Below are 21,733 nucleotides of genomic sequence, written 5' to 3' on the forward strand. Positions count from 1 at the left end.
TGCCTCTTACCCTTAGTGGGTAGGGATTTCTAGAGACCCTGTTTCCCTGTCATTATGCCCAACCTGGCCTTCAGGTCCAGGAGTTAGTCCAAGGCCTGCGGAGGAGGAGCTGGCCAGTAACCAAGCAGCCCCCATCTCCCTAGCAGGTGTGGATTTGGCCAGATGGTTGGTCTGCCCCGACACAGCCTGCCTGGTGGTCCTGGGGGGCCCCTTCCCTGACTGTCCCTAATAGTGCAGCCACTGCCCTCTGTAGTCACAGCCCTTACAGATGTCATCTGTCCCTCGGCCGGGAGTCATTTATCAGAGGGTCTGTCTCCTGCCCATGTGTGTGGCCAATTGTTCCAGCTCCTGGGAGTTCCTGGGGCCTAGCACGGAGCCTGTCTTGAAACCCTTCACCTGGGGCTCTCGTAAGCAGCAGGCCGCATCTGAGACTCAGAGAGTCGGCTCAAAACTGGACCAACACTTTTTGTTGAAAGGAAAATTGCCAACATTTGTAGGGCACTTAGTTGTGAGTGCCAGGCTCTGTTTCCAGCATTTACAAATGCCAACCACTTTAATGCTCAGAACAGCAGCCTGAGGGGAGAGTCATCCCTTTTCTTTTCTGTAAGTGGGGACTGGGAGGTGGGGAGAGTTCGGTAACCTGTCTAGGCCCCCTACTGGTAGAGGATGGCCAGCCTTAGAGCCCATGCTTAAAACCACCCAAGTGAAGGCTGAGGCCCCCAGGCAAGAGGAGGGTCTTTGGCAAGATCCGAGTTGTAAAGAAATGGGTAAGAGCAGAGAGGAGATGAGTTCCAGGACCTGCCAGGGCCCTGCTGTTCAGACAGTGGGGGAGGGAGTGCTGGCACCAGCTCCTGGCTGGGGGATGGGCATGGAAGTGAGGAACAAAAGATGGGGATGCAGGAGGTGCCCCACCTTGATTTCCCAGAGCTTGGTCCCAACCCTACCTCGGCCAATTACAGGTTGCCCCAGGGGATCCCCCACCCCTTTGTCCCCTGGGGTCTCCTCCCTCAGGAGTGCAGAGCCCAAGGGCCAGGCTGTCCCTCGGGGCGGGGAGCTGAGGGCCCTTCCCACCTGGTAGTGGGCCTGGAAGATGCTGGGAGATTAGAGTGGAGCCTGTCCGAAGAGGTGAGCCGGCTGATGTCCAAGTCGGGGCCGTGCCGCTGGCCACGCTGGCTGGCCAACAGGGCAGAACCAGGGCCCCGGTCTGAGACTCCAGGCCTGACCCAACGGCGACCCCTCCCGGGCTCCTCTGCCACTCATCTCCCGGGACCGGCCAGGATTGGGGGGCTGGGCAGCCGCAGGTAAGGGTCTGCGGAGAGCTGCGCCGGAGGCGAGGGCGAGGCACCGCAGAGGGAAGCGCGGCGCTGGAGGGGTTAAATGAGGGAGGAGGGGGGCTTCTGGCGGCGGGAGGGGGTCCCAGCACCGGCGGCCGCCCGCTCCGCCCCTGCCGCTGCCGCCGCCTCCGCGGCCCAGCCGGCAGGCACCGGCGAGGCCGTGCCGGAGCCCGGGCCGCAGCCGCAGCCGCAGCCGCAGCGGGGCAGACAGTGAGTGTGGGGCGGAGAGGGCGGGCGCGCTGGCGCGGAGAGGGAGTGCGGGGCGGCGAAGGGCGCCGGCCGGGCTCCGGGGCTGGGGCGCGCAGGGGGCGACCGGCCGGCAGAGGCGCCCACCTCCCCGTTCGTGGGCGCCTCTGGGAGTTCTGCGGCCGCGCATCCAGCCGCCGCCCGTCACGCTCCGAGGCGTCGGCGTGAAGACGCGGGGAGGCCGTGGGAGCGAGTGGCGGGGGTGCGGTGTCTGGGCAGTGGGCGCTGCGCGGTGGCCCCGCGGTCTGGGTATGTGTGTATGTGAGTGTGTGCACACAAGTGTGTGGGCCTCTGGGGGCCTTGGCCCGGCGCGCGCGGCCCTGAGCGTCCGGTGTGCCCGAGAGGCCGGGGAGTGTGCAGGTGGAGTGTGTGTGTGCGTGCAGCCCGGGCAGAGGCGCCGCCTGGAGCCGCAGGGTGGAGCGTGGGCGCGCGGGTCTTTGTGCCCGCGTGTGTGCGCGAGGGCGCCGCCCCCCTCTGTCCCGGGGGCTGACAGCTGTCCAGGGGATGCTGCACTGGTCCGGCCCTGGTCGCCCCCACCGCGCTGCTTCCCGGAACCCAGTACCCTCCCTTCCCCTCCGCCCTGCCTCGCCTCTGCGCAGCGATCCGGACCCGCCCCAGGGTTCCTCGAAAGCCCAGCGGGGCGCTGGAGGACCCTGGAGGCTCCCCGCCCGGTCCATCGCGTCTAGAAGAGGAGCGAGGAGGGTTAGGGGGGGAGGGAGAAACCGCGAAGATGCTGCCGCAGCCTCAGCGGACGAGCCGGGACCCGCCACCCCCGTCCCCGCCCTGCACAGTCCTCTGTGCCCCCTCAGCCTCCAGCTGGAAGGCGGGTTCCCCAGGCCCCCTCCACGCCCCCAGCATTTCCTCGCTCGTCCTGCCTCTCCCTCGGCAGGCTCGGTCTCTCTTTCCCCCTTCCACTCTTCTTCCCGGTGCCCTCTTATCTTCTCACACCCTGGAGTCCCTGGACAGGGGCTGAGGGCCGGGCAGTGGAGGTAAGGGGGAGGACAGAGGTGGGGGGACTGGGTGTGTCCTGGTACCAAGTGTCCGGCCAGAGGGATGTGAGGAGAAAGACGTCTGTGGGTAGTAGGGCTGGGGGCTCCAAGACCATTGGGTGTGTAGGGGTTGGAGGAGGGTGTAGGGGTGTCAGGTCAGGTTATTGATCCCAGCATCCCTGGTTCTGCCCACAGTGACTGCAGCTCCCCAGGAGCCCCCTGCCCGGCCTCCCCAGACGGGCCGTGGAATTGGCCGGGCCTCTGGGCGCGCCATGCGCAGCACCACACTACTGGCACTGTTGGCTGTGGTCCTGCTCTACTTGGTGTCCGGTGCCCTGGTGTTCCAGGCCCTGGAACAGCCCCATGAGCAGCAGGCCCAAAGGGAGCTGGGGGAGGTCCGAGAGAAGTTCCTGAGGGCCCATCCATGTGTGAGCGACCAGGACCTGGGGCTCTTCATCAAGGTGCGTGGGTGGGGGAGAGCTCCTTCAGCAGTCACCCGTGACCCCCTGACACTAGCTGCATGCCACTGGGACCCTGTGCTGGAGAGCTGCTTCCAGACCCGCACCCCTGAAGGCAGGGTGCCGCTGGGGGGTGCAGGGCAGAGGCTGGGATCCAGGTCTCTGTGTTTTCAATATGGCGGCCAGGGCGGCATTTGTTTTCCTTGCTGTGCCTGGCATTGGGTTATCTTCCTAAAATGGCTCCTTCCGTGTGTGATAGTGGTTGAATGAAGGAACGCATGAAGGAAGAAATGAATACATGGCTGTAGCAGATGAGATATGTTACATTTTCTCAGGTCTAACTCACTGGTTTAGGGTTGCCAGATGAAGTCTGGAACACTCAGTTAAATGTAAATTTCAGCTAAAGAATGAATACTTTTAAAATATAAATATGTCCCGTGCAGTATTTTTATTTGCTAAATCTGGCAACCCTACACTAGTTCCTATGCTTCTTTGAAGTCACAGATGCCTCAGAGAAACCCAAGAACACTGTGAACACTTCCCCACCCGCTACCTCCAGAAAAGTGCACATATAAACATGTACTGATGATTTCGGAGGATTTCAGGATCCCCCAAGCTGGTCCATGCCATCATGGATGCCAGGTTGAGCACACCTTCCCACCAGGACACCTGCTTATGATGCGGAGGCTAGAGGGAGGGCGAGTCAGGGATGGGTCAACTTTGGACCAATGACTAAAGAAAGTGTGGGTTGCAGCCTTCTGGGCTACTGTCAGGCAAGCACCTCTGCTGCACTGTCTCTGATTTCTGAGCCACTGTCATATTAAAAAAAAATAAAGTAACATTTAACTTTAATACATTCATGTTTATTATTTTATTGAAAGGCACCCCTATTTCCTGCCCCTTCTTTTGGAGGGAGGAGCCATCAACATGGAGCCTCGGTGTTCCAGCTGATTCCCAAGGTGGCAGGACCTGGAGCAGAGATGAGGATGGGGTGGGTCCAGGACACAGGCAGCTTGACATTGTCTCTGACACCTCCAGAATGCCCAGCAAAGCTCCGAGAGGCCTGGGTAGGAGAGGGCCTGGCCAGACCACAGGGCAGGAGGAGGGAGGGAATCTGACCTATTTTATCTTCACAAAGGAATTCCTTTTTTCCTGGATTAAAAAAAAAAAAAAAAGACGACGAAGAAGAAGAAGAAGAAAAGGAAGGGCAGAACCAAGCAAGGAGGGCAACAGCTGCTTTATTTCTCTTCCATAAATAGTCATGCAGCAATTATGCACCTACTGTGTGCTAGGTGCTGTGCTGTACACCATAGGGTGAGCAGGGAAATTGATATTGGGGTGGAACAGATGCAGGCTCTACCCTAGAGGATGTTACATCTAGGTGAAGGGACAAATCCATGGAAAGTTCACTGTAGGATTTAGTAGAAAAGGAGCTTTCATTACTTCCTTCTTTGTTAAATGCCTGTTGTATGCTGGGCCCTGGGCTAGGTGCTGGGGGCAAGGAGGGAGATGCCAGGGGCCTTTGGGAAGAGCTGGTAATTGAAATGAAGCAGATGAGATGGGTAGAATTTAGGGATGTGTGATTGGGTTGAAAGAGACTCCCAGGCAGAGGAACAGCATGGGCAAAGGCGTGGAGGCTGGAAAGCTCAGAGTGTTTTGCAGTTCTTGGATTTAACAGATGCCTAGTCATTTGAAGCAAAAATTAGAACACACAGAATGACAAAGGATTTTTTTCCCCTAAGTAGTGAATTTATTGGACAAGTGTTGCAGAATAAAATTAAACCACTTTTAATCATACCTTTCACTTCTTGGCTGTATTAAACAATTATTTCAGGAAATGGAATCATCTCAGAAAATCGGGGGAAAAGGTCACTGTAACTTGAATTCCAAAATGGGGGTCCCAGGAGTGAAGACTGGGGAAAGGGAGGGTGGGACCGGACTGAGAAGGGGCTTACAGGCTGGGCTGGGGAGTTTGGACTCTACTCTGCAGATAGCAGAGAACAACGGAGATTCTGGGCCGTCACTTTAGGAAGATTAATTTGGAATGTGTCTTGCTAATGAGGTCTTGCAGTCAGAGAGAAAGAAGGTGGTTTCTGACCTCCCTCACACCACTTGTGTCTTAGCTCTGTGCTCCTTGGGGAAGGGCCCCTCTGCACCCCCTCCTCTATATGCTCTGACCTCCATCACTTACGGCAGGCACTCTCAAAACACAGACTCTGCCTCCGAGGGAGAGGCAGACTGGTTGGCAAGAGGGGCAGACACATGGCCATTTCATTAATTTAATCATGTTTATTGATCACCTACTATGTAGCACAGGGTTTGGTTTGGACTTCAGCAGGGTGGGCAGGGGTTTGTGTATCCATGACTCTCCTAAAACTGGATGCAAAATTTATTGGTATGTGAACCTTCCTGGAGGGAGGGTCCCTAACTTTCATCAGATTTTCGAAGGCAAGGGACTCAAACTCAGCTTCCAAAGGGGCGGTGGGACTGGTGGGGTCTGTGGAAAGCTGGAACTCACTGGGCATGATCTCTACATGGGGACTAATTTTACAAACACACAGTGCTTGCTTTGATGTGAGTGCTTTAACTTTTCACAATAACTCTACGAGGTAGGTACTATTATCACCATCCCCAAATGATAGATGCAGAAATTGATGCTCAACTTCACCTAGCACCAAGATTTGAACCCAGGCAGTCTGGTCCCAGAGTCTGTGCTCCTGACCACTGTAAAACTGGAAGTCTGTTATATGAAATTAAGGGGCCGATAATTCAAATGTCTCTAAAACAATGTGTTGGTCAAACAAAATTGGGCTCTCCAGTTTGCAATGTCTGCTGTAAGGGATTGCCTTCAGGGAGACCAGAGGGCAGGGGAGAGGTGGGAGGGGTAAGGAGAGAAACACCTTGGAGACTGGATGGCCAGGGGGTTGGCTAGGACGGGAGGGAAGGACTGAGGTTCCTCCTTCTGCATCTTGTCCTGCAGGAGGTGGCTGATGCCCTGGGAGGGGGTGCAAACCCTGACACCAACTCAACCAGGAACAGCAATCACTCAGCCTGGGACCTGGGCAGCGCCTTCTTTTTCTCAGGCACCATCATCACCACCATCGGTGGGGGAGGGGACTGGTCATGGGAGGGGGCACGGGGTGGCTGGGCTTTCTCACAGGCGAAGGCGCAGGGGGAGGTAGGGGGGTGCCAGGCAACCCCTAGAGCTGCTGCACGACCCCTCTGCCCAGGCTATGGCAACGCGGCCCTGCGCACAGATGCTGGCCGCCTCTTCTGCATCTTTTACGCACTGGTGGGGATCCCGCTGTTCGGGATACTGCTGGCAGGGGTCGGGGACCGGCTGGGCTCCTCCCTACGCCGCGGCATTGGTCACATCGAAGCCATCTTCCTGGTGAGCTGCTCCACACCCTGCGCGCCCTTGCGTTGTGCTCGGGATACACTTCCCTACATACCCACCCGGCACGTGAGCGGGGGGCGCCTGAATCGCGCGAACCTCGGACACGGGCTCCCAGAAGAGGGTTGTGGGGTGTGAGAGTTGGAGGTTTTGGTGACTCCTCGGCCCTGCCTACTGCCCTCCCTGCAGAAGTGGCAGGTGCCACCAGAACTGGTGCGAATTCTATCGGCGGTGCTCTTTCTGCTGATCGGCTGCCTGCTCTTCGTTCTCACGCCCACGTTCGTTTTCTGCTATGTGGAGGGCTGGAGCAAGCTGGAGGCCATCTACTTCGTCGTGGTGACGCTCACCACGGTGGGCTTCGGGGACTATGTGGCCGGTGAGGCCACTTTCTTGGGTTGCACTTCCCTACCCATTTTATTCCTGCCCAGGGGCTCTGCAATCTTGCCTCTCCCTCCAGGTTCCACAGGGCGCTTGTGCGCTCACACGTGCTTGCTCCAATCCCTACATCCACTCACTGAATGCACCCTCACATTTTTCCAGGGATGCACCAACACCTCATGCCCACTTACACCCCACGCGTGCTCACACATATTAAGTGACCCCTTCACACGTGCCACATTCTTGTACACGTGCACCCCTCACACATGCTCACATTCTTGCACGTGAGCACCCCACTTACTCTTCTCTTGCACACCTTCAAGTCACTCCCACTCATCTTCTTGCATCCATTCGCGCACTCTAGCTCACACCCACTGTCCTGGGGAGGGCGGATCCTCTCAACGAGTTGGGAAGAGGGGCAGTGAACCAGAGACTCACAGGCTCAAGGCGTGTCTCACAATCAACTTCTTTCTGCCCTCCCCGTGGCGTCCCAGGAGCCAGCCCCAACCAGAACTCTGCAGCCTACCAGCCGCTGGTGTGGTTCTGGATTCTACTCGGCCTGGCCTACTTCGCTTCAGTGCTCACCACCATCGGGAACTGGCTGCGAGTAGTGTCCCGCCGCACTCGGGCAGAGGTAGGCGCCCCTGCGTCGACACCGCGCCTGCGCCCTGGCGCTGCTGCGCTGCTCACCAGCAGCAGGTTGACTAGTCTGCCTCCCTTCCAGAGTGTGGGCTCCCCAAGGCAGGGACTGAGGGAGCCCCAGTGCGCACCGGCCGGGAACAAAGCGATAAACTCTGACAGGTTTGCAGGTGACTCCATCTCTACTCTCATGGATAAGGTTACCAGATTTAGCAAATAAAGATAAAGGAAGCCCGGTTGATGTGAATTTTGGATAAGTTGCAAATAATATTTGAGTATAAATGTCCCAAATATTGCATGGGACATACTTACACTAAAATTTTATTTGTTGTTGTATTTTTATTTATTGTTCTAAATATTTTGTAGCCCCACTCCTTGCTCCCGGCCGTGGAGAGGGGGGAGGCGCAAAGGTCTCTGGGGGCACGGGAGGGAGAGCTGAAATAAAGTCCGGTCGGTCCTTTCTTCTGGAGAAAAGGGCACTTCCGCGCAGATGGAGGAGGGGAGAGCATGTGGCTGGGTGATGAGCTTTTCCCTCCTCCGGCCTTTTCCCACTCCTGAGGCAGGAAGACGAGGCGGAAAAGAGGGGCAATGCCTGACTGGTGAAGGGGCAGGCTCCCGGGGTTGCGGAGACGGTCGAGGAGCCCCGGTCGAGGACTGCCTTTCCTCCCCGCGCAGATGGGCGGCCTCACGGCGCAGGCTGCCAGCTGGACCGGCACGGTGACCGCGCGGGTGACCCAGCGAGTCGGGCCCACGGCACCACCGCCGCCGGAGAAGGAGCGGCCACCCCTGCTTCCACCGCCGTGCCCAGCGCAGCCCGCCAGCAGACCCCTATCCCCTGCGGCCCCGGAGAAGACCGAGCCACCCTCTCCGCCCACGCCGCCCACCCCGCCCACGGCCTCCGCGCTGGACTACCCCAGCGAGAATCTGGCCTTCATCGACGAGTCCTCGGACACGCAGAGCGAGCGCGGCTGCGCACTGCCCCGCGCTCCACGGGGCAGCCGCCGCCCCCTCAACACCCCCAGGAAGCCCGCGCGGCCCCGCGGCCCGGGGCGCCCCCGGGACAAAGGCGTGCCCGCGTAGGGGCAAGACCCCTGCCCGGGCCTCTCCAAGGGCTCCGTTCTTGCTCTCTCCCCGGCATGCTCTGCTTGTTTAACCAAAGAGCCCTCTCTCGACCGACCTGGCTGAAACCTGGGGAGGAGGCTACGGCTTGCTTGTCTGCCACTCTCTGCTCCTGGCCCCCTCCTCACTTCATCCATTTCCAGAACCCCAAGGCTTTCTGTCTCGTTGTCCGTCTGGGCCTGTCCCTCACAACATCTCACGACTGTGCCTCAAAGCCTGCATCAATAAACGAAAACAGTCTGCATCGCTGCGGGCGTGGAGCTCCGGGGACGCGAGAGGGTGTGCGAGTGCTTGCGTCGTCGGGCCACCTCCGGGGCAAGTCAGGCCCCCCCCCACGACCCCCAGGCCGAACCCTCCCCCCCACCACCACCCGAACCATCGGTCAAGGCGTGGCACTCTTGTCTGTGCTTGGACCGGTGTCTCTGCCTGGAGGTTAAGGATAGGGTCTGGCATGGGGATCTGCCAAGATGGGCGGTGCGTCCATCCTCAGTACAGCTATGGGGGCAGGGATGGGGAGACATAACGGCATCTAGTGTGGAGGGCTGTAGCTTGAACCTTCCCCGCGCGAGACCCCCATCGCCATTCTGGACGGGACCCTGCCCCTCCCCCTTCCTGGAGCGTGACCCCCTCCGCCTCGCCCCGAGGCCTTTGGCGACTGGGTCCGTTGGGGCGGAGCCATGGAGGAAAAGCCTTTCAAAGTAAGAACTCTTCCTGGTCCTCCTCACCCTGTCAGCCCCCAGACTCATCCTAGGTCCACCCTGGGCCCCTCCCTGGCTATCCTCTCACTCAGCCCTGGCTCAGGGCAGCTCCCAACCATCACCCCCTCCCCATCCCCACCCCGGCAACTGAGTCTCGGCCCTGGATGGGCTCAGGATCCTCCCCCACCCCCAGCCTGCTCTTCCTTTCCTCCCCAATTCCCCACGACCCTTGGCTTCCCTCGGTGTATGTGGCCCACAGGCGTTGGCCAAGTCTTTGGGCCACCGTGGCTCAGGCAAGTCGAGCCCGCACGACATTCGGAATCTGTGCACCACGGCCACGCAGTCGCAGCCGAAGCTGAATGTACCGCTGCCTACTGTCCGTGAGGACTCGGAACTGGAGGGCAGCAGCGTAGGCAGCAAGACTTGCTGGTCTTACAACCAGAAGGCTGGCTACGACTCGGACGGTGGCTGGGAAGAATCGGATGACGGAGAGGACAAGGGCAGCTTCAAGCCAGAGGAGCTGGACGAGCACGCCTTGATGGAGCTGGAGATGCGCCGCGGCAGCTCCCTGGGAGGCCCTTTAGAGGAGGACGATTCCAAGACCGACGACGGTCAGTGTGGCTTCAATGGGCTGTGGGCGCCCACAGGGCAGGGGGATGGCCAGGGCCTCAGTTTCTATTGCTGTAAAATGGGGGAAAACTGTGGGACCCAAGTTTCTAGGATTCCCTGGAAGGGGCGCCAACGCTAATCTTCCACGCTTTAAATCAACCAGACCTTCTAGGAATGCCCCCTACCGGGCAGGCGTCGTACAAAGTCCTGGGGTCATAGAGACGAGCAGGAAAATGCGCAAAGGCAGCGCGGTAGGACCTGTGTTTTTAATGGAATCACCCGGATAGTTGAAAGGAGGGAGTTAATGTCTTTTCTGTGGATTTGCGCTGCTTGAGGAGGTGCCTGTCTTTCATTCATTAAGTCATTGGTTACAATTTTTAAGTATTTACTTCCTACTTTGCGCTGTGCACTGATTGGGACATGCCTCCCTTTCTCCTCACCACCTCTGCTCTCCAGCCCTTCATCAGGGAATTGGAACATATAACAATATAACAACTGCCATTTGTTGAGCACTTGCTGTTGTGCCAGGCACTGGGCTTCCCTTGCATGATCGCCTTTAAACTTCACAACCTCCATATGGCGCCATTCTTATTATCCCATTGTACAGATGAAGAACTTGAGGGTCAGAAAGTCAGTCACTGGCCTTAAGTCTCACAAAGTGGGGCAGTCATAACTGGAACCTCAGAGGGTGGGACAACAAAGCCCAGGCTTTAAACCACTGTCCCATCCTGTTTCCCACTAAAGTGGCACCTGGAGCTGGTCTCTGAAGGCCCCCCACCCCGGCCAACATGCCTACCCATACATCCCCTCTGCTCCAGGGAAGTCTCAGCAGTCTGCAGATGACTGATCCCTTTTTTCTCTTCTCCCAGAAAAGTCTTCTTCAGTGTCATCGCTCAGTATCTCGAAGCACACACCCCATCGAGCCTACTGGGTGGAGCAGCAGAGCAGGGTTGGAGGCACCCAAGGAGACTGGGGAGTTTAGTGGGGGGGTGGGGGATGGGCAAGTTGGGGGTTTCAGGGGTGAGAGGGTGGGGGGGCTTTGCAGGGTGGAGGGGCAGGCAGGTCGGTTGAGGGTCTTGGGCCTGGAGGGGGCAGGTGGGGCATTTCAGCTGTGGGCAGAGCTGGGGTCCCTTGTACATCTGAGTCTCTTGCTGCCTCTCCAGCTGCCCCTGCCCCTGACTGAACTCATGGAGAATGAAGCCCTGGAAATCCTCACCAAAGCCCTCCGGAGTGAGCCTCCCCACTCCCCATCCCCCCAGCTCCCACACGAGACCTTGGGGGATTTGCCAGGGCTTCGGCCTGTGGGAGTGGGGTTTCAGGATGTGTCTGCCTTGTCAGATCCCCTTACCACTCACAAATATTCCAGAAGCCCCAAGAAAAGTAAAAAGTTAGGAGACTGGGCACAGGGAGACCCAATGGGGACAGCATGGGGTGACCGTCAAGGGCCTGGGCTCTAGCCTCAGTGCAGCCCCTCTCAACCTGATGTAGGTTTTCTAAGGCTATTTCTTCACTTGCCCATGGGGGATGACAGCCTTTCTGTGGCCTTGGCCCCTCCCTGGTTGCTGTGAGGAGCCTTTGGACAGTGGATTATTTGAGTAAACTTCCTTTGATTTGCCCTGCTTAGTTTATGAATGTGGGGGTGGGGTGGGGAGGGCTAATGGCTGAGACTGGGTGGTCGAAGCGGTGTCCCAAAAGCTGCCTGCTCCCAGTGCCCTAATTCAGGCCGGCAACATCTTCTCTAAACTTGCCTTCCTCATCCATCCTCCACTCCAACACCCCCATCCTACTCTGAATCCCCCATCTGCTTGGAGCACAGGTCTATGACTTGACCATTCGAAACAAACAAAACAGGCAGGTCCCAGTACCCTGGAGATCCAAAGTTCCCCAAAGAACAAAGACCAGCTCCTGGGGGAGGCCATGCCCCTGCTCACTGCCCTGAGTTGGGTTCTGCCATCCAGGTTACCGATCGGAGATCGGCCGGGACCACTTCCTGACCAAGCAGCTGCAGCGATACATCGAGGGGCTCAAGAGGCGCCGGAACAAGAGGCTGCAAGTCATGGTGATCTGAGAGCACCGCCTCGGGCTCGAGTGACCGCCCGACTCCAGCCCTGGTCCCAGATCCAAGCCCGACCCTGTCCATGTGGATTTTGAGCCTTAGAGAAATAAAAGCGTCTTCTGTACATGGTCCGTGAGTCAATGCGTGGCTGCCCGCGTGAGGCGGACGCACGTGGCCCCGCCTTTCCCTGTGACCTTCACTCGGTCACCGCAGTGACCTTGAGCGTTCTCGGTTCGGGCCCTATCGGCTCCGCCTTCCCGGGACTCGAAATCCAGGACTTCTTGCATGCATTAGGTCTGCTTCTCCCACTCCGGGTTCAGCAGCTTTGTGGGGATATTGGGTGAGAGGTCCAAGTGCCCCGATCGTGTTATCCTGGGGGAAGGCGGAAAAGGGAAAGGGACAGCACCTCCTATCTAATTTGGGCGTGCTAGGCTCCGCCCCTCATGCATATGCAGACACCCTACCCCCCCCTCCCGCGCGCTGGTCCCGCCCTCTCATCTACATATGTATATCATCTCCCGGACCCTCAGAGGCGGCCGCTGAACTACCTCTCCCATTTCCCTTGCGCACAGAGCACCCCGCCTCCTTCTTTACGTAAGAACGCTCCTGGCCCCACCCCCTCCCGTAGCCTCTCCGCGTCTCCTCTGGCCACGCCCTCTCAGCGGCCGCATACGCAAGCAAGTACGCCGCTGCGGCTCGGCGGCGGCTGGGCGAGGCCTTCATGAAGGCCGGCCCGCTGGCTTCGCCGGCTCCGCCCTGACACGTCCCGGAGCGCAGGCGCTGCTCGGCCCACTTGCCTGATTAGCATAGGGGGCTGGGCCACGCCCCCTGCTTTGCATGCGCAGGCCAGCCCCGCCCCCGCTGTCAGCTGGAGGAAGCGGAGTAGGAAGCGGCCGCGATGTCCTTTTGTGTCCTACAAGCCGCCGGCGGCGCCGCCGAGTGAGGGGACGCGGCGCGGCGGGGCGGCGCGGCCCGAGGAGGCGGCGGAGGAGGGGCCGCCCGCGGCCCCAGGCTCACCCCGGCGCTCCGGGCCGCTCGGCCCCCATGCCTGCCCGCCCGCCCTGCCGGGGCCCCAGGTCCGGGGGCGGAGGGGAGCGCCGCTGGAGGGTGGGCGGGCGGTGCGCCGGGGCCATGTGCGAGCGGGGCAGGGAGGCGGGCGGGGGGCGGGCTCCAGGCGGGGTCCGGCCCGGGTCACGGTCGGGACCCGGTCGAAAGCCAGACAGGGTCAGGGTCTGGGCGGGATATGGCGTCCAGGTCTTAGGGCGCCGGCCTGAGACCAGAGTCGGGCTTGGGCTTCGGATCTAGTCCCAGGGCAGGGTTCAATCCGGCACCTGGAGCATGCCGAAGTCCCAGGGGAGGGCCGGGCTGGAAGATGGGAAGGGTTTTCTGTCGGGGAAGGGGCTTTGAAGACCACGTGGGGGCGCTCGAAGGGGCCTAGGGCCACCCTCCTCTCTGGGTCAAAGGTCATCGCACTGGCACGGGAGAACTTCCTCCTCCTTGGCGCTCCCCCATTACTTCCTGATAACCTGATAGAGGTCCCCCGCCGGCGGAGGGGGAGGGGAGGCGCAGCAACTTTAGGCAACTTCCCGTAGGTGTGCGCAGGTTGGGGGGGGCGGGGCGCCCCGTGGTGGAGGACTCTGCGGCAGCAGGAGTGTAAGAGCGAATGTGCTGGAGGGGGTGCAAGGAGGTGGAGCCACGCCCGCTGGTGTGCCTGGGGCTGGAGGTGGCGATGTGTCAGGTGTGAGAGGCTCTGAATGTGTTTCCACGAGGGACTATGCCTGTGTGTGTGTGAGAGTGAGAGTGTGGGGGCATGGTGAGAGTGTAAGAGTGTGTGAGCCAGAGTGTGATTATGAGCCTTGGGTGTGACTGTTATGGGGTGTGCACTTCAGGAGGAGTGTGCGAAGGCAAACGGGAGCATGAGTGAGTGCTGGGGTTTGGGAAAGGACATGTGTGAGCGTGAAACTGCCCAGGAGAGTGATTGTGTGTGAGCGTGTGTGTGCAGGTGAGGACACCTGAGGACCCAGGTGAGTGGGAGTGTGAGGGTGTAAACACACGCACGCGTGTGTGAGCACATCAACTACCCTTGGGTTTGTGTGCCTCAGTTTAGTTTCTCTCTGGAATGGAGGATACCCAGGTGTGGGGGAGATCACTGAGCTCTCTAACATCTGGAGAAAATTTGAGAGGTATCTCACTCCTGGCTGGGGATTCCAGACGGGGTTGAAGGTTGCTTGGGCACTTAGGTTACCCTATTCCTTGGCCTGGGTGGGAGTAGGGGGTTTCCAAGCCTTCTGCAGTTTCCCAAGTGGGAGACCGGCTGTCAGTTACTGGCTCTGGAGACTCTGTTTCCATGGCAACAGTCGCGGGCGGGGGGGGGGGGTGGCTCTTCATGGGCAGCCTTCCTTGGACTCTGTCCCCCCCACCCTCTTGCTGAGCCTGCAAGCCTGGCCCCAGGCCTGGGGTTGGGCAACCAGGGTGACAGAGTGTCTCCATCCCCCATCCCAGGGCCTCCCTGTGACCTGACGGGTCTCTTCCCGCAGGTGACCAGCGCCATGTCCAGCCAGGTGGTGGGCATTGAGCCTCTCTACATCAAGGCAGAGCCAGCCAGTCCTGACAGCCCAAAGGGTTCCTCGGAGACTGAGACTGAGCCCCCCGTGGCCCTGGCCCCTGGCCCAGCTCCCACCCGCTGCCTCCCAGGCCACAAGGAGGAGGAGGATGGGGAGGGGGCTGGGCCTGGCGAGCAGGGTGGTGGGAAGCTGGTGCTCAGCTCCCTGCCCAAACGCCTCTGCCTGGTCTGTGGGGACGTGGCCTCCGGCTACCACTATGGTGTGGCATCCTGTGAGGCCTGCAAAGCCTTCTTCAAGAGGACCATCCAGGGTGAGCCCCCACCCCGCTCCTGTGCCCTTTGCCCTCTGGGCCTGGCGCTCCCCAGTTGGTGCACTGCTGGGTGGCAGTAGGCCCCCAGGCTGCCGTGGTACCACTTGGGGTTGGCAGCCTGGAGTTCCCAGGCCCTCCTACCTCCCAGGAACGTCCTTTCCCTTAAACATTAAATAAAGCCACCAGGATGTGTTGATGGATTGGATGTGGGGTGTGAGAGTGGGACTCAAGATGCCTCCTAAGTTTCTGGTTACTCTAGGCCCAGCACCTTCCACAGCGGCTCTGACAAATTCAAAGCAGCCTCTGCTTGCTCCTAAACTTTACTCTTGCTTCCAGCAGCTGCTGGCCTCTCACCAGCAGAGAACATGCCCCCTTTTGTGCTGATTTCCCCGAAGCAGCATGAGCACAAGGCAGGTTTTTACGGGTAACTGAGAGTGGCTACGTCGTACTTCAGCACCTAACTTTAAAAAGACTATTAGGCATCCCTGCCAGTAGTACTCACTGAATTTTTCTCACTCGGGAGAGCATATCAAAATACGAGTGAGCAAGATGGTGATGTAATAAGCATTATTTGGGATGTGCCCTTTACTTATATTTTTATATAAACCATAGGTTACTTGGGGGTTATAACATGTAGCCTTTTTGAGAACATTTCTTGAGTGCCAGGCACTGTGTCCTGTTACGTTTATGCTCTCAGTTACCCACACAGCAATCTCTAAGGTGCCAGCACTATTATAACTGAAGCCCAGAGAGGTTTTCAAAACTTTGTTCAGGTCCCACAGGTAGAAAAATGGCAGAAACAAGATATGAACTTGGGTCGACTGAGGTCCAGAGCTAAGCTCCTAAAGGCCAGGCTGTTGCCTCTGCTTATTACTAATAACTGAACTTTGGACAGATGCCTCACGACTGATTGTGACATTCTAGCAAGTTCTGACTTGGCTGAGACCCGCTGGTCTAAAAGCTCCATGCTCCCTTCTGGCCCTGAAGACCTGAGCCAACAGGTCCAGGTCCGGGTCCAGGTGTCTCCTACCCACCCTGGAATGCTTCGTTCTCTGTTGACAAATATTTATCGAGCACTAGCCATAAATAGTGATCATTCATGGAGCATTTAGGTGCTGTGAGCCATGTTAAATGTCTTACCTTGATTTTCCCATTTAGTTCTCACAACTAACCTTTGTAAGAAGTAGTTTTTTTATAAAGTTTTATATTTATTTATTTATTTAATTTATTTATTTTTGGCTGCATTGGGTCTTCGTTGCTGCATCCGGGCTTTCTCTAGTTGTGGCGAGCAGGGACTACTCTTCATTGCGGTGGCTTCTCTTGTTGCGAAGCACGGGCTCTAGGCGCGCAGGCTTCGGCGTTTGTGGCGTGTGAGCTCAGTAGTTGTGGCTCGTGGGCTCTAGAGCCCAGGCTCAGTAGTTGTGGCGCACAGGCTTAGCTGCTCCGCTGCGTGTGGGATCTTCCTGGACCAGGGCTTGAACCCGTGTCCCCTGCATTGGCAGGCAGATTCTTAACCACTGCACCACCGGGGAAGCCCAGAAGTAGTTTTTAATCATCCCAGTTTTACAGATGGGAAAACTGAGGGTTCGAGGGCTTAGGTGTGGGACTTGCCCAAGGTCACACCATTGGTAAGTGGCAGCCTCCAGGATCCTTGCTCTTCACAAACTTGTGCTCTGTTGTCCTGGCCACTGTTCCAGGTGTGGGGGCATAGCTGGGACTAAGGCAGGATCGCTCCTGTCCTCAAGCAGTTTACATTCCAGCAGAGGGGAGAGAGAGAGAAAACAGTGAACTGCACACAGTTGTTACAGTACAGCTGCGGTGACTGCTGGAGGGCGAGGAGCAGGGTGTGTGCCAGGGAACCTGGCTGGGTCTGGGACTCTGGAGTGCCTCCCTGAAGAGGTGTCTTGAGCTGAAGAAGCCCAGGTAGGGTGTAGGAGGAAGCAGGCTGTGAGGAGAAATGCACCACTGGACCGCTAGGGAACTCCCTGTCTTAGGTTTTAATAGGATGTCTCTGTGTTGACAGTAACCTAAGGAGGCAAAGACAGAGCAGGAGGGGAGGTGACAGTGACTCTGGTCAAGGGTAGAAACAGTTGCCAGGGGCAGAAGAGGGGCGCTTCTGGACATAGTAGGAGGTGAAGCCCACCAGGATCTGTCAGTGGGTTGGGTTTGGGGTGTGAGAGAGGAATTAAAAATGTCTCCTAGATTTCTGCTTGAGCAGCTGGACAAATGGGGTTGCAGGTTTTGGAGGGGTAGGTTGGGGGCTCCATCTAGAACTGCTTAAGTTTGTAGTGTCTTCCAGGCGCGCAGGAGGAGGCAGTGGGATACGTCTAGAGCTCAGGCTGGTCTAGGCCAGAGACGGAGATTTGAAAGCCCATGACTTGGTGAGATCACCATTTGAGTGAGTCAGTGGAGACAGGTCGGAGGGCCACCCTAGGGGTCTTCAATGGAAGGAGCGTGGGCCGATGCACAGAAACCACAAGGTGGCAATGAGGTGGGAGGAAAGCCGGGAGTGTGGTTTCCTAGAAGCAAAAGAAGAAAAGTGTTTCTAGGAGGGATCAATGGCATTAGATGCTCCATTGGGCCAAATGACATAAGAATGAGAATTGACCGCTTGATGTAGCAATGTGGAGGCCACTGTGGCCCTTGATGAGAGCAGCACAGCCCAGAAACGTGACTTGACAAGAAGCTTGGGCCAGGTGCAGCCCGACTCCTCTGGTCCCAGTCCCTCCTTTGCCCAGGCCGGGGCCCCTAGCCCAGTGGCCTTTCCCTTCAGTGCTCGGGCTTCCCTGCCCCATTCACAGCACTCCTGCTCTCCCCAGACCTGTGCTTACCTGGGGTGAGTCAGGGGACTCCTGTCCGCTGGGCGTCCTCCGGGCCCTGGGAGGCCGCCACTGGAGCCCTGCCTCTTCCTGGCAGGGAGCATCGAGTACAGCTGTCCAGCCTCCAACGAGTGCGAGATCACCAAGCGGAGACGCAAGGCCTGCCAGGCCTGTCGCTTCACCAAGTGCCTGCGGGTGGGCATGCTCAAGGAGGGTGAGCGCTGGCGGGGGCCTGGGCAAGGCGTGGGGGCTGGGCACAGGGGGTTGGGCTGGGCAAGGCCTGGGAAGTTCCTGGCGGACTGGGCTGGGCAGGTGGGCTCTGGAGAGCAGGCCAGCCCCAGCCCCGTGGACACAGCCCTGTCCTACAATTCAAGGGGTACGTCTGGACCGTGTCCGGGGTGGGCGACAGAAGTACAAGCGGCGGCCAGAGGTGGACCCGCTGCCCTTCCCAGGCCCCTTCCCTGCTGGACCTCTGGCAGTAGGTGGAGGCCCTCGGAAGACAGGTGAGATCACAGTGGGGTCTTTGGGGGCTCTGGGGTTGGGGTGGAGCTCGGACATGGGAGACCTGTCTGACGTCATTCACCCGGGATAGTAGTTCTCTTGGGCACTGGGACCCAAACCTTCCCTTCATCTATTCGTTTACTCATTTCCCCCAAGAAGTATTTACGAAAATATCCTTTTCTATGTCAGGCCTCGAGCAGTACATCTGGGAGCAGGGAGTTTTCTGACACTCAGAACCTGTCCACAAACAGACGCTTTCCCTGGGAGATAGTGTAGCCCTTCCCGGAGAGAGGTGTCTGAGCCTGGCTGGCCAGTGGCTATTGAGGAAGGCCACGGGGGGACTGACTCTGGGAAGATGCTTGACCCTGAAGTGCTGGCAAAGTGATGAATTTGAGTGCCACTTTCAACTATCACTGCAGCCCCGGTGAATGCACTGGTGTCCCACCTCCTGGTGGTTGAGCCTGAGAAGCTGTATGCCATGCCCGACCCAGCGGGCCCTGATGGACACCTCCCAGCCGTGGCTACCCTCTGTGACCTCTTTGACCGAGAGATCGTGGTCACCATCAGCTGGGCCAAGAGCATCCCAGGTAGAGGGCCCGGGCGATGTGGGGCTTCCCTGGGTGGGCGGGGCTGTGCCTGCTCTGGTGCGCTCGCTCAGCCAGCTCTGCCCCCCACTGCCCTCCAGGTTTCTCGTCACTGTCGCTGTCTGACCAGATGTCAGTTCTGCAGAGCGTGTGGATGGAGGTCCTGGTGTTGGGTGTGGCCCAGCGCTCACTTCCACTGCAGGATGAGCTGGCCTTCGCCGAGGACCTGGTCCTGGATGAAGAGGGGGCTCGAGCAGCTGGCCTGGGGGAGCTGGGGGCTGCCCTGTTGCAGCTGGTGCGGCGACTGCAGGCCCTGCGGCTGGAACGCGAGGAATACGTTCTGCTGAAGGCCCTGGCCCTCGCCAATTCAGGTGAGTCTGGGGCAAGTACTGACAGGTCTCTCTGTAAGGCCCTCTGGTTTTTAACTCTGATGGTGGCACAGTCCCATTTTGCAGACAAGGAAAACTGTAGCTTAGGTGAAGAAAGAACAGTGACTTCCTGAAAGTCACAAAGCCGGGCAAGGACAGGTCCAGGGACTGCATGCAGGATTTTGAACCCTGGTGTCCATACTTTTGTGGAAAGGTGAACCATTTAGCGAGAGAGAAGGTGATGGGGACAGGAGGCGGCCACGGCCGAGGGAGAAAGGGCGGGCCTTGGCTGATGGGCGGAGCAGTGGGTGGTGCTTCAGCAAATCCTCGTCTGGCTCCTGGTTGGGACCCATCCAGCGGTGCCCCGGCAGATGTGGCTCTGCCCTTTCTGGAGACGGCCCACGTCAACAGCTCTCTCTCCTTTCCTTGCAGACTCTGTGCACATTGAAGATGCTGAGGCTGTGGAGCAGCTTCGAGAAGCTCTACACGAGGCCCTGCTGGAGTATGAAGCTGGCCGGGCAGGCCCCGGAGGGGGTGCTGAGCGGAGGCGGGCAGGCAGGCTGCTGCTCACACTACCGCTCCTTCGCCAGACGGCAGGCAAAGTGCTGGCCCATTTCTATGGGGTGAAGCTGGAGGGCAAGGTGCCCATGCACAAGCTGTTCCTGGAGATGCTTGAGGCCATGATGGACTGAGGCGAGGGCTGGGCACAGGTGGGGGTGCTGGCAGGACCCGCCCAGCACGGGGTCAGCCCCAAGGGGGCAGAGCTGGGGTCTGGGCAGTGCCACAGCCTGCTGGCAGGGCCAGGGCAACACCATCAGCCGGAGCAGGCCCTATGCCCTCCCCTCCCCCCTCCCAGGGGGTATCAGAAGCTGGGAACGTGCATGCCCAGGCTCTGGGCACAGTGCTGCCCCTCGCAAGCCATAACGTGCCCCCAGGGTGTAGGGGGCCTTGCGGAAGCCATAGGGGGCTGTAGGGGACGTGTGTGTGTGCGCGCGTGTGTGCGCGTGTGTGTGTGTGTGTATGTGGGGTGGGGGGGGGCAGAAGCCTGATCTCAGGGAGGGAAGGGAGTGGAGGCCACAGGCTCCCAGTGGGTGATGCTTTTGCTGCTGCTTAATCCGACTCCCTCTCCAGAACAGAGAGGGATTTGGAGAGCAAAGGCCCCTGCTCCCTTCGCTCCTTTCCTCATCATTTGCATTGGGCATTACTGCCCCCCCCCCTTGAAGCAATAACTCCAAGCAGGCTCCAGCCCCTGGGCCCCTGGGGCGGCCAGGGCGCCCACATCAGCTCCCACCCAGCCTCCTCACGGGGTAGGGAGAGCACTGTCTCTATGCCCTGCAGAGCAATAACACTATATTTATTTTTGGGTTTGGCCAGGGAGGCGCAGGGACATGGGGCAAGCCAGGGCCCAGAGCCCTTGGCTGTACAGAGACTCTATTTTAATGTATATTTGCTGCAAAGAGAAACCGCTTTTGGTTTTGAACCTTTAATGAGAAAAAAAATATAATACCGAGCTCAAGAACACCGTGTGTTTGGTGTGTCACTGGACCAAGGGCTGGGGATACACAGGATAGAAATAGCAAACAGGATACACGTAAACAAAGATACGCTCACAAAATGAAAAACGGGCCTGGCACGCTTTTAAGTCTCAGTTTCCTCGTCACTCAGCAGCATGTTGGGGATCCCACGGCTGATGGGGAACAGACGTCCCGACTCTGGGCATTGCAGGGTGCCCTCCAACACATCCACCTGCAGGAAGAGGGGAAGAGAGCTGAGCACTGACAGCCTCCACGTGTGGGCGTATGGCCAGGAAGCAAGTAATGGGCTGGTTCTCACCTCCAGCAGAACGTGGTGCATCTTTCTCAGAAATCTCTCGTCATGCTCATATCCCTGAATCGGCTCTTTGGGCACCTCGACCAGATGCAACTGTGGGCAAGAGGCCCAAATCATCTCTGGGTATCCCCGTCACTCGCCCTGAGGCCAGGCTCCCTGGCCTGGTGTAAAGGACTGCGGTGAGACCACCCCCCCCCCGCCAAGGTGTGCACGGGAGAAAACGAGGGTCCTCACGGTGTCCGCAGCCTCCAGAAGCGCCGCCCACTCCACCTTGGGTATCATACGAGCTACGAAGTCGGGGTTGAACTCCACAGGGCTGATGCGGACCTCGGTGGCCTGCGCGGTGGAGAGATTTAGTTAGGCAGGGACCAGATCTTGGTTCTCCTACCCCTGCCCCCAGGAGAGGGGCCCGAGATCTCCCCCGGCCGGTACCTGGAGGCGCAGGGGGAAGCCACGGGGCCCCACCCCCCGCACATGCGAACTCAGCAGGTTGTGGGTGAGCAGCTTCATCTCGACGCTACGCGCTCTCGCAAAGACGGAACCGGAAGGAGGGCGGATTCCCCTGGCGTAATTTCCGGGGCTGCTCCGCTCTATCCTATTGGACAGCTGGGAGGAGCGGAACCGGCGAACTTGCTAGAACTTCCCGTGTTTGCCGGAACGGAGGTCGGATGGGATCAAACGCTGCTCCCGGAAGCGTTTTGGCAGGAGATTGCTACGGCGCAGGCCCAGTGGTTTTGGCTGAGACAAACCTCAAATTGCTACAAGTCGTGTACAACGCAAATATGTAAAACAGCTGCAATGCAGGGGCCTTCGTGGACTGCAAAATAAATATGCTTT

The 21,733-nt window shown here is 58.6% G+C and overlaps 4 protein-coding genes across 4 annotated transcripts; 3 read left to right on the top strand and 1 right to left on the bottom strand.

Moving 5' to 3' along the window:
* Positions 1 to 2,826: 2,826 nt before the first annotated feature.
* On the top strand, positions 2,827 to 8,518 carry KCNK4 (potassium two pore domain channel subfamily K member 4; the record flags this gene model as incomplete). Its single annotated transcript, XM_082659129.1, has 6 exons — positions 2,827 to 3,030; positions 6,008 to 6,131; positions 6,258 to 6,418; positions 6,611 to 6,797; positions 7,294 to 7,433; positions 8,114 to 8,518. The coding sequence occupies exons 1-6, from the start codon at positions 2,842 to 2,844 to the stop codon at positions 8,516 to 8,518; spliced, it is 1,206 nt and encodes a 401-aa protein (XP_082515255.1). The 5' UTR covers positions 2,827 to 2,841.
* A 716-nt stretch (positions 8,519 to 9,234) lies between these two features.
* CATSPERZ (catsper channel auxiliary subunit zeta) lies at positions 9,235 to 12,680 on the top strand (the record flags this gene model as incomplete). The annotated part of the gene is made up of 6 exons (XM_082660124.1): positions 9,235 to 9,255; positions 9,515 to 9,866; positions 10,734 to 10,813; positions 11,028 to 11,094; positions 11,823 to 11,923; positions 12,549 to 12,680. 6 exons carry the CDS (start codon positions 9,235 to 9,237, stop codon positions 12,678 to 12,680), a joined length of 753 nt encoding a protein of 250 aa, XP_082516250.1.
* A 225-nt stretch (positions 12,681 to 12,905) lies between these two features.
* ESRRA (estrogen related receptor alpha) lies at positions 12,906 to 20,585 on the top strand. The gene is made up of 7 exons (XM_082659099.1): positions 12,906 to 12,996; positions 14,458 to 14,794; positions 17,711 to 17,827; positions 17,988 to 18,116; positions 18,534 to 18,701; positions 18,800 to 19,069; positions 19,499 to 20,585. The coding sequence occupies exons 2-7, from the start codon at positions 14,470 to 14,472 to the stop codon at positions 19,756 to 19,758; spliced, it is 1,269 nt and encodes a 422-aa protein (XP_082515225.1). The 5' UTR covers positions 12,906 to 12,996; positions 14,458 to 14,469; the 3' UTR covers positions 19,759 to 20,585.
* On the bottom strand, positions 20,531 to 21,479 carry TRMT112 (tRNA methyltransferase activator subunit 11-2). Its single transcript, XM_082659149.1, has 4 exons — positions 21,329 to 21,479; positions 21,131 to 21,232; positions 20,900 to 20,989; positions 20,531 to 20,812 (listed from the first exon to the last, which is right to left on the bottom strand). Exons 1-4 carry the CDS (start codon positions 21,404 to 21,406, stop codon positions 20,705 to 20,707), a joined length of 378 nt encoding a protein of 125 aa, XP_082515275.1. The 5' UTR covers positions 21,407 to 21,479; the 3' UTR covers positions 20,531 to 20,704.
* Between the last annotated feature and the right edge of the window lie 254 nt (positions 21,480 to 21,733).

Source organism: Grampus griseus (genome assembly GCF_964374135.1).
Source record: "Grampus griseus genome assembly, chromosome: 8".
Taxonomy (NCBI): Eukaryota; Metazoa; Chordata; class Mammalia; order Artiodactyla; family Delphinidae; genus Grampus; species Grampus griseus.

Bases quoted from the DNA above. Each gene is read 5' to 3' on its own strand.
- ESRRA (XM_082659099.1), top strand. From the start codon at position 14,470: ATGTCCAGCCAGGTGGTGGGCATTGAGCCTCTCTACATCAAGGCAGAG. The intron at 17,828-17,987 runs GTGAGCGCTGGC...CTACAATTCAAG, and splicing joins GGTGGGCATGCTCAAGGAGG to GGGTACGTCTGGACCGTGTC. The intron at 18,117-18,533 runs GTGAGATCACAG...CTATCACTGCAG, and splicing joins TGGAGGCCCTCGGAAGACAG to CCCCGGTGAATGCACTGGTG.
- TRMT112 (XM_082659149.1), bottom strand. From the start codon at position 21,406: ATGAAGCTGCTCACCCACAACCTGCTGAGTTCGCATGTGCGGGGGGTG. The intron at 21,233-21,328 runs GTACCGGCCGGG...TCCACCGCGCAG, and splicing joins GCTTCCCCCTGCGCCTCCAG to GCCACCGAGGTCCGCATCAG. The intron at 20,990-21,130 runs GTGAGGACCCTC...TCTTGCCCACAG, and splicing joins TTCTGGAGGCTGCGGACACC to TTGCATCTGGTCGAGGTGCC.